The sequence below is a fragment of the Thermobia domestica genome, chromosome 5, assembly GCF_964235325.1.
Source record: "Thermobia domestica chromosome 5, izTheDome1.hap1.1, whole genome shotgun sequence".
NCBI classification, from domain to species: Eukaryota; Metazoa; Arthropoda; class Insecta; order Zygentoma; family Lepismatidae; genus Thermobia; species Thermobia domestica.
In genome coordinates this window covers 32,823,466-32,842,060 of record NC_137458.1, presented here as the reverse complement: position 1 = coordinate 32,842,060, position 18,595 = coordinate 32,823,466, and the positions used below count along the sequence as shown (strand labels likewise).

Below are 18,595 nucleotides of genomic sequence, written 5' to 3'. Positions count from 1 at the left end.
TATAGGATCCCATACAAAACATTGGAATAGTACAATTTGATTATTGAAGACTATTGACATTTAAGATAAAAGAGAACAAAATGTAGCATTTCTGAAACCTGAATAAAATAAACAAGCGTGCTGTTATTCAATAACTGCAGATTTAACCGTCTCAGACTTCTATTTGTTTCGAAAATTCAAACACCACCTTAGATATTGTTATGTAAGGAGTGGTATTTAGAATAACAATGTGTCATTCGTACATAAGAAAATATCAGAATTCTTCAGAATTTTTAACGTTATAGACTACATATGAGGCGTATAGTTTCTAAATCCGCCATCTCCAATTTTCAAAAAAAATGAGCTAAGTAGATTTACTGGTATTCCTTTCCATGCCCTACATGATGGTGAAAAGAGTTGTTTGAAATGTCGCCACCTCCACTCTCAATTACTGTTTTAAAGTTCAGGGTATTCTTCAAAAGCCGCCATCTCCACTCAGCAGTGTGTTTGTAAACCCCATCATCTCGATTCTATTCAATTCTATGCTATGAATTGAAGACCGACGTTAATGAAAAAAGTTGCAAGATTTTGTCAACTCCTAACGAAACACTTCGGGGAGAATTGGCATGCTAATTCAAACTTAGCCATTTATATTGATTCTGAAAAGAGACTGACTGCGTCAACAGAAGAAAGTGTAGATGAGGCTTAGGCTGAATGCCAGTGTTTCGAACATGGTTCTGATGAGAACTATATCTGAAAACAGTGTAAAGATCACTTTCAATCCTTTTCGTGTACGTAAAGGTGGCATTTATTCCGAAGTTCCCATCCTGTTATGTCAGGCTATGTTAGGTTAGGTTAGGTCCCAATGGGTTAGATTAGGTTAGTGAGGTGAGGTTAAGTTAGTTTATGTTATGTTAGGAGAGGATATTTCTAAACGGGCTGGGAACTTCGGAACTTGACCCGTAAATGTAGCTAACGTACTATGATTAGAGCTTCATTTTTTTCCTTGTTTGTGCACATTATAATGTCACCCAAGTTAATATCGTTGTTTAGATTCAGTTTATCTCCATCTACTGTTCTGTTCTGAAATAGTTATCAGAAATTATAATAGTAATGACTTGGAAGCAAATAAACCCCAAAAAAACTTAAGTAAGTTTGTTTCAAAGTCCTCCATCTCCAAAAGTTGTTTTCAAAATCCGCCATCTCCAAACTGCTTTCTGCAATAACCGAGAAATGGGATGAGAGAGAGTTTTGTCATTTGGTAGTTTTAATGAATGTCCTGAAAGCAGTAAAGTATTTATAAAAAGAAAATTTTATCTCACATAATCTCTGAGTTATCAGTTTTTCCTGTTTTTCTCGAAACCGTTTATGAAGGAGATGGCGGATTTAGAAACTATACGCCTCATATTGGAACTAGTGTTCGTTACATTTGCCGTCACTGTCTATTACAACGGAATCCATATTCATTTTTGATTGTTAGATTCAAATCAAATCGGAAGTTTTTCATAAAAGAAAAGGGGCAAGAGTACGCACGCGTATCCTTGCCCCGTTGGTATCTGCGTACCCTTACCCCTAACTACACAATGGACTTTCAATTTACTCCATCCTGTCAAACAATGGATATGTTAGAAACTAATGCTTTGCAGTAGTTTAAAATCAATAAAAAATTGTGTAAGTTATACCATAAGTACTTATGTACCAATATTATATCAAAGTATTGGAAAAACATAAATACTAACCTAGGTAGCTTGTAGGTTTCCGCAGCACACTTAAACTTGTTTAAGTTCTAGCCTCAATTAGCATCAAACTCCACGCGACGCATTATTACCATACGTGAATATATTCCCCTATTTTTGGGGAATCGTATTCTTGCCCCCACGTACTCTTGCCCCCCTCTACTCTACTTTGAATCATTTTAAGGTCAAATTCTTAGGTTTGCTATGAATTAACATTTGCTACATCAAATAATGGATAAAAAGGTAACATAAACATAAAATAGAAACAGCAATACACTTTTTTAGACATACTGTACATGGCGTGACCAAAATTCTGGACCAGATTAAGTATTTAAGATACTCTAAAAGCAGTCTATCCGAAGTCAATTGGGATAAATGTTGGTTGTATGGAGAAACAATATGACGTGTTTAAGGTTGTCGTCCGCCCTCTTCGTGGCTACCACATTGCAATCAACGTGTTTATTTTAAATGGCAATTTGGTCATGTGACATATTAAACAGCATCCTCGTTCGAAGAGAAATCCAACGGTAAATTTATTTTTCCAAATTCTGCAACAGTTTTGAAGTTGTAAATGAATTTAGGATAGGTTATGTTATCTTTCAGACTTTTTTGTTATGTGTAGAGTACTGTATGGACGGAAACTTACTGTCTCTATTTTCTTAACTAGTACGTAGAATGGAATGTAAATCTAGAGGAAAGAATCGAAGTTATCGTTTTGGCTAGAGTACGCGATTAGGATGTCTCTCATTCAAGACGGCTGCTATTATTGCTGAACTGCGTCTTCTAATTCGAAAATATTTGTTTCTAGCCTCAGCTGCCACCTCTCGGAGTTGTTCAATAGACACAATTGCATTTTTTGATTGCTGGGCCATGAATTAAAACTTTATATCGGACTGGAGTCATTCGGTACCAATTATATAGTTTCACATAAAGTTCTGCAGTGACAGTAGCGAAGTTCTGAATTTTTTCCATGTCTATTTCATAGCCACTACAAATTGCCTGCAGAATAAACTTGAAATGTTATTCGAGCAGCAGTTTCATGATCAGCAAAAAAAAACTCCTTAAAGTGTTCTCATCGTTCGTATTGCTATGGCCTTGCTTAGGGACGTCAACTAAGAAACCCATTTCTTCTCTGAAACTGGTTTGAATTCCATTTCTTCGTCTCCTTAACTATGATTTTCTTTTTTTCTGATTTCCATTGCCATTGTTTAATAGCGATTTGTTAGGCTAAGTGTAATATTGATTCGAGAAACCTGATCATTGTATGAAGGACAGACAATCCAAAAAATTACAGACAATAGATTCCGTGAGTCATAATTCATGGTGCAGTTTATGAACGAAAACATTTCAGTAAATGTCATATATTATACAATTAATTGCATAAAACCCAACATGAATAAATTAATTCTACTTTTTCTGTATAAACTCAATGAAGTAAAGATTGAACTCAGGTTTGTGTCAGGGAACTGCTGTAAGATCTTGTGAACTCACGTAAAAAACAAGTTAGATATAATTTATAAATATTTTTTTAATTTCATAGGGCAATTTCGGGAAAAATTTATTTCTTGGACTAAGTTAACAAAAAATTGAACTCTTAAGTTGAAAAGGAGTCACTGATCAACTAGAATCAGAAGATAAACAAAAACACTTCTTAACTTGTAAACTTTGTAACTTTTCTTTTCCCAGAAAGCTCTTGACTTTCATTACATACTTAACCACCAAGACATAGAGCTAAAATGTTAAAATATCATAAAATTACAACTTCTATCAATGTCCTTTAAAATAAGTTTTCTGTCGATAATGACATTAATACAATTACTAAAATTAATACCTCAAAAGCTGTACGTGCGGCGACACTAATTTAAACTCACATGGCTAAAAAAATTGAGTGACTTCATAAACTATTATTTACGTTCATTTCATATTTTAATAATGGAATTTAAGGTGCCAGCAATTCTGAATTACAAAGGGGTCCTCCTGTTACAGGACAACGCCTTCCCGGGACACCATTCTACGCCTTCAATAAAAACACTATTAGGTCCGCCATACTCCCCGGACATTGCACCGTCCGATTATCATCTGTTCCATTCCTTGGGGAATCACCTTAGAAGGGGCCAGTTCAAATCCCTAGTAGAGGTGCAAGATGCACTTTATACCTTCTTCGTTTCATGGCCCACCAAATTCTACCGCGATGAAATCCAGGCCTTCCAGAACGTTCGCAGAATGTCGTCGATGATGATGGGGACTATTTTTGGTCTTTCAGGTACGTCTTAGGTGGCACATCGATGTTCGGAAGTGACGGGTGAAAAAGCGACAGAACATTCTTGGTTCCCTTTAAAATTTATTTGACGGTACTTTGATTTGAATTGTTATGCCTGAAATTAACTGTATGATTATTTTGTGTAATTCGGAGATTTTACCTGATGGCAGTGGATTAAGGGAAACATTTAAATATTATCCGTGGTGATTTACACTTTTCTTTGTTTTATTTATAATGTTGATTTCCTTCTTTTGCAGGAGAAGAAGAGAAGACCGTTATTTTTTCGAGTGCATAAAACACTTAATGACAGCGTTGCAATTATGCTATTACCGGGAGTACACGGATCCTGCTCCAGCAGAAAGAGCGATAGAGCAAACCATAAATTACGTCTGTGAGAATGAAGCAAAAACCAGTAAGTATAGCATTATTATATACATTAAAATGTTCTTTGAATTTATTACTTCAATATAAAATTTCAGCCTTTGGCGAAAATAATGGTTTGATACATATATTTCAGCAACTTACGTTCTGGTTATGCGTCGTGAAGGCGACAAGAATCTCTGGTACGAACAGACAAGTACTCATAAAAATGTGGTCATTAAATATTTCTTTTACTAATTATTTAGTTATGCAAAGCACATCCAGAAATTAATGACTCCTCTTCTATCATTTAAGAAAAAACACTTTATGCCAAGGATGAAGAGTATTAAAGTTTTAGTTTGAAGAGATTCATTTGATGGGTACCTATCTAAAACATCCAAATTATTGCCCTTTACTTTCGATTCATTTCCCGCAATTTCCAATTCAATGCTGAAATGTGGTTTGAAGAAAATTGCATAGTTTCATTTTTTAAAATATGTATTCACAACAATTTTAATGTCTCTACACATTGGAAGTGCTATTCGCGAACGTTATTTTAACAGGGAAAGCAAATGAAAGTCAGATGGAGCAAAAACACGAGTGTGTGAGGGTTATTGCTTACTGACCATCTTTATTTGGCAATTACTTGTGAAGTTTCATTAGACATTTTCGAGCAGCAATTCAGATTAGAAGCATTGCTGTGTTTACCATGATTCAGAATATAATTTGATTAATAGTTATCATGGTGAAGAACAAAACTGTCCCGTACAATATGCTATCTGTTTCTTCGAGTAGCTTCTCTATGCTTTTTAAAAGTTAACTGATATGGACGGCTAATCATAATTTTCCCATGTTCAATAAAATTCGCGTAGTTGAGATCTTCTCTCTCCCAGAACATTGTCAGCATCGCCTTGATTTCCGCCACCAAGGATTCTCCTCCTGACACTTCTTTATCGATCGTCAAACATTGCACATGTCAATTACATCTCAGAACTCTCCCAGGATGTATGGTTAGCATACTCATGAGTTTATCGTGTTTCGGTTCGCAAACCCGAGTTTGGTTTTCAGTGGTACCTCTCTGTGGTTCCAATCTTACATTATTCTGTAATCTACATCTGTTTGTTTTTGTCTACTTTTCGTGTTTTTATTTAGTTAGCTCACAAAACGTACACATTAGCATCATATTAGTTTAAATATGTATGTTCAGTTTCCTGTAGTCCGATGAGAAATGTGGATTTGTAAGTGGGGAGGCATTAGTTTTGTTATGACTTAGGTAAAAGTTATGTTTCCGGTAGCTTCAATAGATAAATTCAGACTCTAAATTGATCTCTCAACGTGATGATGATCGGGCTTTAATTACTTTCCTGGGCACATCATGTTATATCTGATTTATATAATCTGTGGTGTTATTCTTCTTGTATTTGTATGTTTATTTGTTTATTTTAAGTAAGCCTATATGCTGAATAGTGTTGCATTAAATTCTTCTATCGCAAGTGACACATTTCGAAACGTCTGGAAAATGAACTTTAATGGTTTTCCTTCTCGAGATGTCTGAAGAAATGGCAGTCGTTGGGAAAGGCGTCAGAAAAATACGATGGTTCGTAGTCCTAAACAAATATAAAATTCAAGGGGTATCCGTGAGGTGAGAAATATTAATTTCATACACCCAGTAAAACTTTTCTTAATCATTTAAAGCAACATTGAAGCTGATTAATTTAGCGAAAATCCGGCATTAATTCGAATACATTAATACACTACAAAATATGCCTATGTCAATTCAATGCGTTTGCTGTGTGTTACCCCATTTAATTTTAACACAGCACCATCGTTATAGCTACTCCGCCCCGTTTTGGTGTATACTGTGAAAACGGCGGTGTCAAAACAACAAAATAGATATTGTTAGATTCTCATATGGTATCATTCTTTTTAACACAGCACTTTTTTGTGTAGATTTTCCAAACAGATACTTTTCCTTAAAATCATTCTCCTTAGTTGAACAGAAGTTAATGTTTTAGAAAGGAATGTAGATTACTATATTTTTAAAAATGTGCAAAAAGTTAACTATATCATAATCACCTCACCCAAGCATCTGAATATCCCTTAATTGAATTAAGCGATTTGAAAACATTTGCATAATTGCATAATTGCATAATTGCATAAAATAACACAAGACTGTTTGTTAAACATTGGCATTCTATATTCGAGGATTGTTCGGTGTTGTTGATTAGTGCACCGAAGATGAAGATAGTGACAAAGTGTAAATACGAGTCAAATTGCAAGGAATAACGGAATGTGGGTATTGAAGAAAACTCAGATGATCTGCTTAGTAGCATAATAAATGGAGGTAAGTAACACGTGCAGGATATACGCAGAAAAGAAAGTGCGTAATTGCAGAGCCCCATCATATATATATATATTTATATATATTAGTTGTGTTAGTAATATGCTATGCATTTATATTCGTGCACAAGTCTCTTTATACATAACGTCAAGTGAAAGACTCTTAGTGTACACAATACTTCTTGTATCAGCTAAGAAACATAAGAAAAGAATTAATCGTAATAGTCAAGAAGTGGAAACATGTCCAAGCGTGGGACGGAAAGACAAGTTTTTGTAGTTTCTTCTCTACATTTAAATCGACTGACCTATATTACCATTACTTGGAAATGACTGAGTCATTTGATATTAATATTTCGTCTTCTGTATTTTCCTCAGATTTGTTTTTAAATTTCAGAATGGCGGTGGTTTCTTTGCTAAATATGTTCGAATTGAAAGTAGCTCCTGTCCGTTGTGAAGAAGTAAAATTAGCGTGTTACTAACATGTTACGGGGTGTGGCTGCGGAAAGAAAACTGTGACCGTACATGGGAGCATCCATGATATGGAGATACACTAAAACGTGTCAACTTGGCCACTTCTCTATGTTGGCCACCTAATTCTCTTGGCGTGGTTCGTCTTCAACCTGCATTTTCCCATAAGATATTACTTTATAAGTTGGCCACTTGTGTATGTTGGAAATTGGCCGCATTGAAGCAATCTTTACCCTATCATGATAATTATAAATTTACCTGCGTATCTTGGCCACGCAAAATACCCTTTCGTTACTTTTCTTAACTCTTTCGTATTCCGATATGAGAGGCAGATGTTCTGTATTTGTAATTGGAGACATAGAAGCATGGATTCCCATGATTTGTTTAAGGAGGTCAATGGCCAGAATACTACCTTGATAAAGCGGTGGGGAAGAAAGATATGAATAAGAAAAAACACGTATAGGAATTCAGGAAATGGTTATACGTGTTTGCTCATCCTGTCTGTTTTGGTAAAACCATTAGTTATATCAGTTCCTTTCATCAGTGGGGAACTTTAGTAATTTCGAAAAATTTTCAGGGTTCAAGCTAACCATCTCAATTGCCAACTACACTGGTCGGCAAAATGAAACTTTTTTCACTCCCACGAACGAAAATAGGTGATTTCTATAGGTTTCGAGCTCCTGAGTTCGAATCTGTAACCCTTTTTCTCCAGGACGTGCCAGTTTTCAGGGAGGAAGGGGTGTTTCAATATCCACCCAAATATGCTATTCTCCACCCATAATAATTTGCACGTTATAATTTAAATATCAATATAAATTATGCAGAAAAAATTGCATAAAAAATTAAAGTTTAACACTTACGTGTCACTTGGTTTTCCTACTCCTCTTGTAATTACTACAAGGTGTCTCGCGTGTCACATTTCAACAGAAGTCTACCGACATATTCACAATCCATTTACGAGTACCACTGTAGCGCCTCTCCATAGTAGCTATTTGCTTGTGAATCCTTTTCCGGTGTTCGTCAGAGACCTCCCCCAAGCTGTACATTTCAGAAAAGAAGTCCAGGTGGCAATCCAGGAAGTGTAACTTTAGGGACATATTACATCTCATGTTACGAAATAAAGTAATTAACCTGCCCGTAATGTCTTTGTAGTCAGGTGACTTATGATTCCCTAGAAAGTTACTGCACACTTCTCGAAAGCCCTCCCAAGGCTCACTTTCCACTTCATTAAGCTTAGAAGAAAACGTAGTATCCTTAAAAACGTTTCTGATTTGAGGTCACGTAAAAACACTTTCTTTCACCTTGGCCTCGCTGAGTCTTGGGAATAGTTTTCTGAGATGATTAAATGCTTCACCATCCCAGTTCAGGGCCTTGACGAAGACCTTCATGAGCCCGAATTTGATATGAACGGGTGGTAACAATATTTTCTCCGGATCCACAAGTCGTTCATTAGCCACGTTCATCTCCCTGGGACCAGTTGCTTCCTTGGCTGCCATTTTGTGATTGTGTACTGATCTTTGGCTCGACTATCCCAATGACAAGAAGCAGCAGGGATTTAGGTAACCTCTTGTAAACCGGTGAGGATGGCAATAACCTTAAGGTCAGCGCATAGAGACCACTGGAACTATTCGTACTTTATTTTCTGCAACTTGTTTCGCATGTTTTCGTATGTTTCTTTCATATGTACAGCATGAGCAATAGGGATGGCTGGCTTTTCATTGCCATTGTGTAGTAACAATACCTTGAGACTTATCCTAGAGGAATCTACGAATAGCTTCCAATCTTCAGTGTTCTAGTTCAACTTCAGTTGTTCCATGAGCGATGGAATGTTACTGCAATGCACCAAATCACCATCCTTTGTAAAATTAGGAACTAGGCTCACCTCTCTTTTCCTATACATCGATATATTCACATCTTGGTTTACTAGATTCCATTGTTGAAGTCGTGATACAAGCAACAGGGTCTTAGACTTGGGAAGGTTTAAGTCTCTGACCAGATCATTCAGCTCCTCCTGACTTATCACACGTGGTTCATTAGTGTCAGGCATAGGAGCGTAATTGGGAACTAACTGTGTACTCGAAGATTGCAACATCCTCACAAGCAGCAGGATCTCCATCGGATGAAACACTGCACAGGGTGTACGAGTCTGGTGGTACGGGTACAAACACACAAACATCATGTTTCACATGTCTCTTCGCGGAATCCAAGTTAGGATACTGTATTTTATGCTTCATGTATTTGAGAAAACTTTTATATTAGTCAGCCAGAAGTAACGGTTTGAAAGATGATCACGGGGCTCGCGCCAAGCCATAGGTATGGCGAACGGCATCGATTTATGTGTACCTTTCAACCATCCTGTGAGAGTACGCGCACACGAGTTACAACTTTGTTTCAGAGTCCAAACGCGATCCTGGTCGCTGATTTTACACCCGAAGTACAGATGGTAGGCTGTCTTCAGGAACGGTGACAATGACCTACTTTGTCCCTTAAAAATCACTTCCCTACATATGTAGCAGAATGAATCTGTCGAATTATTGCAATTTTCAGTATGTTCGTTTAACACAAACGTCAATATTTCACGCAGAAATATTTTTCACCTACGGTATACACAAACACAACGTAACACCACCTTCTAACACGAAGATCAACTCGAAACTGAAATATTTGTTTCACGCGACAATGTGGTGTACGTCTTGGCTCCTTTTTCCAACAATCTGTCTGTCGTCTAGACAAAGGGAGCCGACGAATGATCGCAAGTTGGTTACGAAACCTTTCTCCGTCAATAACACCTTGATTTTAGTGTATGCAGTGTGGAACAACAATAAATCTTTGCAACCCAAGGGGAGGGGGTACGTTTCCGGGGATCGTGAGCTAGAGAAAAGAATGATCCTGGGATATAGCCTAGTAACAGTCCTTGGATTAAGATAAAAATTCAAAAATATGCACTCCAAACACGGAAAACACATATTAAATCCGAAAAATACGATTTTTCTGTCAATTATGGAAACAGCACCCCGCCAGAAAGACTTTACGTGTTGGAATTTTCTTGATCAGATATTCGTGATCAGCGTCTCGAAATCTATCCGGTACACCCTTTCACCCTCGTGGGAAGATTTGCATGCCGACCACTGCTATTAGCACCTCACGGCTTGTCGAGAGGTAGCGGAAGCTTTGAGATTTGAATTCTCTTAAAATTTTCTCAAAACATCTTTCGCTCCGAGGGAAACACTTGTAGCTAATTAAACATACTGTATTTTTCTAATATTGTATATTGTCGTGATTACTCTATATACATTATTTTAAAGTAGCTGTCGTGCTATTGCCTATTAAAATTGTACAATAAAGTAATACTAGAAATCCTATTCAAAAAATCTCTAATCACACTTATTTTCTGCAAGTTGGCCACGTGTCTAATTTGGCCAGTTTCTAATGGAACCCACGGTGGCCAACATAGACAGGTTTGACTGTATCTGTCCCGTGACAATACATATATTCTTACCGAAAAAAATGTCCGTATTATGGAGTTGTCCGTTAATTGCGGTTGAACTGCACAAAGTATTTTAAGTGTATATCCAATGACATTTTGAACATTTTGCACTGAACAAATCGTTATATCAAAATTTCGTTCCGCGAGTTTTTTAACAGCTAGGTTTTAGCCACATGGAATTCTATTCAGGTACGATTTTTGCCACGCGAGATTGTGGCAAACAAGATTTTGTACCCAAACTGTACAGAATATCGATTTCCTTAAAGGTAAAACCTTTTTGTGGCAATAAGGTCTTGCCTCTTGTTAATGGATGCTAAAAAAATATCAAATGTAGGTGGAGCTTATGAGATATATTACTTAGAGTTGCCAGCCGTTCGGTTTATTACCGAACAGTTGTTTTCAATTTCTTGTCCGGTGTCCGGTACAACCTTAAAACCGGACGTTAAATGTCCGGTAATGTTTCCTCTTCCTGCTTCTATTCTTTGTTCTACTCAGATTATTTTAGTGACGTAAGAAATCGTTTGTCAATGAACATGGTTAAAGCAGAGCTTATAATTAGCTTTGATATCGACTTGGCGTGCTCAGAATTTGCTCAACAGTTGAAGGCAGGAAAATTTACTGAACATATCAAAGGTGCTAATGGTCATCAAAAGTACATTTTCAAGAGCACATCTAGCACGGCTTCATTCTCAGCTACATCTTCCAATTGTGGGGTTCAGGGAAGCAAAAGAGAAATCTCCGTATGTAAATCATATGCAAACTTCTCTCTTACTACCCCTTTATCTACAGGAATGGTGTATCATACTAATTTAAGATAAAATTAATGTTATGCCAAATAAAATAATAGCAGTTAGTGAGATTTAGATAAAAATCACTAGAGCAAAAATAAAATGTTTATATAATTTCTGTAATTCCATTCCTGTAAGTATGCGTTCCTTATTTAAAGTTCTGGCCAACACTGCTGTAAAGGAGGCTGTCCTTCATGGTTGTCGTTGCCGCCTCCCCGTTCCCAGCACTGATGTTCGTCACGTTCGTCTTCAGCATCAACACTGGCAGTCATCATGTGATTAGCAGATCAACAACAAACTCCATGTTGTGAAGCATCGTCTTGAAGTCTGATCGTCAAGCTTCCGCCCTTCCCGATTGGAACAGAGGACTTTGGCTCGTCTTCGGATTGTTCATAGTCATTTGACACACGGACACCTTCTACAGAGAACTCCCCTGACTGTTGCCTCTCTTGTCAATGCTTGACTATTCGTCATCTTCTTGTGGACTGCGTGCCTCGTGCGCCTGTGCATGTCCAGTTTGGCCAGCCCGCTGACCTCCGAACTCTGCTCAGCGATGATTCTGGCATTGTCTTAAAGGTGTTCCACTTTCTGCGACATCAGCAAGTTTTATCAGCCATTTCACCTTTCTGTGTGCTTCTGTAACTGTGTAGTGTTTCGTTCTGTGGGTGTACCGTTAACATTTCGTGCATTATTTATTATTTTATCTTGTGCTTTTCTTTTTGTGCACTGAGACTGGTACCCTGAGTGAATGTTTTAGTGTGTTCCTTAAGACCTTCTCTCCCACGGACAGTCTGTTTTTTAGCTGTGAATGTTTGCGTCTCTTCGCGTTTACTGCGTGTCCTCTCACCTAATGATGTGTGCTAAAAGACCTCCGTCGTCGGCCTACCCACCCCAACCCTTTCAATTCAATTCAATCTTCAAGTCAACGTAAACAACACAAATAAAGCTATTGACAAAACATTTGAAGTATGTTATGATCAACAATGTCAAACGTTTCTGTGCAAACAAAAATAGCGCCTAACTACAATCAGTGTTGCCAAGGCTCGAATTGGAAATAGTGTCCATCATAGTGTATACTGAAAGATACACAATTCCTAATACATCCTTAAGTTAAAGGATATGTAGTTATATGCGTTTATTGTTTGTCTCTTCTTTTTTTCTTGACGAGACGTTCTATTGTGTTTTGACTGGATATTTTCTTCTTTTTCTTCTCTCTGAATGTATTTCGTAAAAAGATATGTATTTCTGGATGTAGTACTCATGAACAGATGTGGCGAAAACATATGTAGAACCTTGAATGTCTAGTTATTTGTCTGAACCCTGTTATTTTACACGTTGTCGCAATTTTTAAATCTCTTTACACCCTTGCATCATTGACGAAAAATTCAACTATATCATATTTTGTAAAGAAGGATTTATCCCTTAACTATAGTAATATTTCAAGTGTTGGAAGAAGTTTATCGCGTTCACTCTTTATCATGTTAGATAATTTACGGAAATCTAAACATAAGCAAATATTCGCATTTGGTTTCTCATCATCTACCAAGGATCATTATACTCACTAGTGCCTTTTAGATTATTTTAAAGCCTAGGCATCGATTAATTTCATTCTATATCCGATTTTTGTACTTAAAAGGAAGAGAATAAATTTTTCGATTTTATTGGTGTAGAATCTGCAAGCTCTTATCTTATGTGCATAATGTTATCTGTATCTTATGTTCATAATTTTTAATTGTTCCTGGCTTTTCGTCAAAAATGTGTATGTGTTTTATCGACAAAGACACTAATTTACCCCTCTGTACATCTGTGACATCTTTGTAGTTATTTACATGTTTGTATATTTTTTTCAGTGGCTTTTGTGTTGATTTTCTCCCATTATTCCTGACATAACATTCTTTCTTCCAGTTCACTGGGAGTTAGGAATACTGTTTCATCCAACTATAGTGTGGGGTCTCTTTTCAACTATTCTCGCCCATGAATCACATATTTGCACTTTTTGGAACTTAATACATACTAATTCTCGCCTATCTCAGTTTTTTCACTTAACTCACTAATAACGCCACTTTGTTATGTTTCCTCTAATTGTCTAAGAACTAAATCATCACTTCATATTTCTTGATCTCTAAAGATAACTTCAACATAGTGTTTTTTGTAATAACAACAGCGCTGTTGAATAGTCGAGAATAGCGGCAGCTTCTACGAAAAACAGGAGTCCTAATATTACATTTTTATTTAATTCTTCTACAATGATGCAAACGCTATAAGTTTTCCCCTTACAATAACCTCAATAAAAGTTTGAGTTTTGACCGAGTTTTTTCTTACTAAAGGCTGAAATAACTTTTATGTTATTAGCTTTTAAAAATGGTAGGTGTGTTTGCGATCTATTACCGATTCCCTTAAATTATTACTTATTGCAGAGATGCTTACCTCAGAATCTAACAAAGCATTTAACAGATTGAGCATAAATAGTAACATTGATAAATGGTAAAACTACCACATTGATTCTCAAAACTGGATCATCTTTTGTGTCTAAAAGATTATAAAAAAAATTCATTTGCCTCATTAAAATTTTCTTTCTACCGTTTTTCATTAACAATGAAATAGTGTCTGTTGTATTACTTTCAAAATATTGAGTATTCTTTATCTCTTCGCATTTTTCACATTTATTTTCATTATCCTGAATACTTTTAGCATGTGTCATTACCGCCTGCCAAGTGAAAACTATTGTTTGCGAGCACACACAGGGTTTTATTCGTCTGTTAGATATCAGATGTTTTATTCACAAGTAGTGCATTAAACTCTCCGGCTGTATATGCTGGAGAGCATCCGTTATTGCATTGAGGGCCACCTGTTACACTGGATACATTTATGTTAGTGTGGCAACCCTGTCCTCCGCTTATACGGTACATCTCTAGCATTTGTATTTGGTGTTCTGCACTGTATATGGTTTGATTTCTACTTTCATTCCGAGTACTATTGTTATTATTTCCCCTTCTAGAAGCTCATTGTGCCCTGTGGTTATTTTGTCTATTTTCAGAGGAGGAGTATCGCCCAGCAAGGGGTGATTGGCCTCCTTCTCTTCTCCCGTTATGACCTAAATTTGGGTTCTCGTAGCTGTTCGCTCTATTGTGTCTCTGTTGCTGTCCTCGTGTGTAAGGAACATTCCTTCTATCAGTCCCCAGAGGGTGTGTGTCTACCTTCTCAGAGGATACAACATACATTTCTACGAGTGGTAATCGATCTCTTTCGTTAAAAGTTGCTTACATTTCGCTCACAATCGCAAGTAGATTCGTAAGAGATTTTGGCTTCGCTGCGATTAAGGCATGGAATATATACTGTTGAAGTTTTCTACGCAAAAGTTTCAATAAGCAAAATTCTTAGTTGCTTTCCCTAATTTTTATATAGCGTATTTTAGAACAAAATTGAATAGTTGTGGCGACCAGTGACGCCAATCTAAAACGTTATAAAATTCCATCACGAAATTCAGAAATTCTCATTTTGCTCTTGAATTCCTCACCCTATACTAATAACAAAACTTTCTAAATTTAAAAACCAAAAACTGTGAAATTAGTATCAATCATTTTCTTCAACATATGAGTTAATTATTCAAAAATTCCAATCGTCGACGTTTATCAAACAGTTTATGAACAATTATTTTCTTTAACTGAAAGAGGCGATTGAAAATGCTAATAAAAATAATTACATTTTGTTGTAAGTTTAGTATTTCTATCACGCTTTTGTGAGATAATTTTCAACTGAACGTAATAAAACAAGGTGAAAATTCTTCAGTTATTTTTTATGAGGTGATCTGGAAGGTGGACGTTTCTCGTCTTATTTTCTTCCTTTAATTCTGTTCTTTCTTTCATTTCTTTCTTGTTTCTTAAATAGCACAATACAATTAAAGTTCCTTGGCACTTGATTTTTGAGATTCGCAAGTCACTGCATAGATTATTGTAACGCTAACATGCATTTTATAGTAACAACTTTTGACAATTAGGATTAATTTCAACTTTGCCGAAGACTGATTTGCCTACTTCTCGCCCACAGGCAATTTGCTTGGCGACAATGGAATAGATTTATGAAAAATCCCATAAATACTGCCAATTTTTACGAAAATTCACTTTATCCCATTTCCAGAAATTGTCAAAATATACCTGAATATGGGATTTGTCCCACGGGTTGGCATCACTAATAACGAAAACTTATCTCCTTGTTTCACGTACATTACTCCTTTGCAGTGTGCAACCCAATTATCTGTATCGAAAATTGACTGCACGCCATTCAGTTTCTTTCATCGAAGTTTTTCGATGGGAATTTAAATTTTGTTCAACCATTAGGGCTAGATCCACATTCCATAATATATATTTTTTTCGTATTGCTAGTCGTGTGTTTACAAATTTTTGTTGTGATACAACATTAATTTTAAAGAAGCTTTACGGCAACGGAACTTCTACTGTTCGTCTGTTAAACAAATGGCAACTCCAATTTTCACATTGTGTACACTGAGAGTATGCTGTGGTATTATTATTTGTTACTGTATCAATTTTTAAAAGAAATACAAGTATTTATATTTTTATTATATTTTTTCACTCTATTTCAGCGTTTCGTTCAACCATCGACATCTTAAAACTTTATGCAACATTGGTGATCATATATATTACCAGTAACGTGACACAGGAGATCGAAATTACGGATTGCAGGTTTGTTTTATGAGAATGATTCTTATGAACCTTCCTATGTTAATTCGTTAAGGTATTATAATTTTAAATTTGTGTTAAAATTTTTCACTTCTGTGGCAAAATATTGAAATGTATTACTGCCGGAAATAATTGAACAACTCAACACACTATGAACGGCTGTAGTTAGCTTTTCAAATATATTATAGTGAGCAGAAGTTCTAATCCTCTGGGATTCTAGTTCAGTAAATTGAAGGTAAACCTGTGCCTCCGCAGCCAAAATTACGAACTCACGTGAAAGGCAAAGGTGAACAAGGCGACGAATAGGCAATACAACTGTGAGCCATTTAGTCACTTCTTGTTAAAAAGAAGTTAAAGAACATGTGTGTGTGTCGTGTTACATATCTAAATGAAACATATGAAAATAATCCATGTTCGACCCACTTTGACTTCGTTCAACACCACATTATATCATGTAACAAACTTGAGAAAAGGTTTTTTTTTCATCTATCCAGGCTACTAATGTTGTTTGAATAAGAAGCAAAACCTTGTTTGTTACACAGATGGTTAAACAATTTCAAGAAAATAAATCCCCACGTTCAGCAAATTTACATATCCAGTCTCCTAACTATTAACATATTTACGATCATGTTTACCCCTATCGGTACAAGGATGCAACCTGTTTTACGTAGGTTATTCTGACAAAGCATGATTTACGCGGAAAGTACGTTTGTAAATCCTAAGAGATGTAGCTTCAATTATTGGTCGCAAACTCAGTTATGTCTTATCCTTATAAACTTATTTCTTGTAATTATTAATTCGCTCGCTACGAACTTAAGCCGACGTGTAAAAAGATTTCTCTTAAAATCTCTTTGGAAGTTCTTTCTCCCTAATTCTAATAGGAATAATAGTGTCTGAAGTACAAATTTAAAATGTTACATCTCTAACCTACATATTAAGAATGTTCGCTTCATCATCCTCAAGTTCGCAACATAAAATTAAATATTCAGTTTTTCTTAACAAATACAAGAAACAATATTTTTTGGTGTTGTAGGCCTTTATTTTGAGCTGGCGAAATCATATTTCTTGCTGAATGAACAACACAGGAAAACGTATTTCACCGATTTGTGATTCGACTGCTTACCTCGGATTAAAACTCGAGTACTGGTTCGGATTGAAATGTAAGTAAGCGTCATTTTTTATAGACTTGGTGCTGGAAAGGGACGTTAAGTTCCAATTAGTACGAGGTGTGGCAATTAAGTAACGAGACTGGTGTCATAAATGTGATGTATTGCAAAGAAACTTACAATTCACTGTTATCCCCTTCAATATACTTCCCTCCCCTATCTAGACACCGCCGCATACGTGCCTTCAATTGTTCAAAGCAATGCTGTAGGTCATCAGATGTCACCCTGTTCAACAATTCTGCCGTTTTTTGTTTCACCTCTTCCACAGACTGAAAATTACGGAAAGGGCATTAGGGGCAGGCGCATTGTCTTGGTGAAGGATTCATGCATCGTTCTTCCACAAACCCGGTCTCTTCTTGCTTATTCTTTCCCTCAGCTTGATTAGGAATTCTCTGTAGTAGGTCTGATTCACCGTTTTACCCTGAGGCACCCATTCAGTCATGATGATTCCCCTGATATCGAAAAAACATTCAGCATTGCCTTCACTTTCGTCTTGCTCATTTGTCCTTTTTTTATTCTTGGCGATGTGGGAGTCTTCCAGTGCATGGATGTGGTTAACCTCATGGTTATTCGTTTTCCCACAATTGTTTTTACTATTAGTTTTATTTCATTTAAAATAATTTTTCTATTTTTCCTGTTATGATGACGTCATGTGATTTAATACTATGCCAGAAGTAGGAATACAATCAATTCAAATTCATTTAGATTTAATTTACCAATTTTTTTGCAGACTAATAAATTTTCTCTGTTTTGAAAGAATTATTTATATAATTTTGTAACTAATTTTTATTTATAACAGCTAAATCAACCTCTCGAACTAAATGAAATATGAAATTATTTATTTAACCATATTCCATATGTTGCAGTGGGCGTTCCCTTGTTTATACAGTTGTAACCCCTTTAGCACCAGAATTAGTAAATATTGCGTTTAGGATTACCGACTAATTCAGCATATTTTAAATGGATCAGACACTTAAGTTTTAACGGTATGTGGAAAGTTTGAATTTTTCCCATTTTAGCTTCGACTTTGATATAAATACATATATATACGTGCTGAAGAAGTGTTTCCTTATTTTAGGCATAAGTTATTGCCTAATATATGACAATTTACACAGTATGACGAGATAAACTAAGTGACTGAGTGTTCTACGTATGATCCATCTTTAACGGTAAGATTAGAACAATAGAAGCATTGATATTAAGAAGTTACTTAATTACATTTTAATGGTTGATAATTATCGGTGGTGTTGACAGTATACTTTTCTTCAAATATGGAAAATACATTTACAGTATGTTTTCCTGATATTTACGTAG

The 18,595-nt window shown here is 36.0% G+C and overlaps 1 protein-coding gene across 4 annotated transcripts in view; it reads left to right on the top strand.

Moving 5' to 3' along the window:
- The window catches only part of LOC145685839 (uncharacterized), a 199,226-nt gene that overhangs the window by 158,973 nt on the left and 21,658 nt on the right, over positions 1-18,595 (top strand). For all 4 annotated transcript variants that reach the window (XM_081758449.1, XM_081758450.1, XM_081758451.1 and 1 more), the window contains 2 exons: positions 4,233-4,387; positions 16,019-16,118. In XM_081758449.1, the coding sequence (XP_081614575.1) occupies positions 4,233-4,387; positions 16,019-16,118 (255 nt within the window). The remainder of the gene's footprint in view (positions 1-4,232; positions 4,388-16,018; positions 16,119-18,595) is intronic.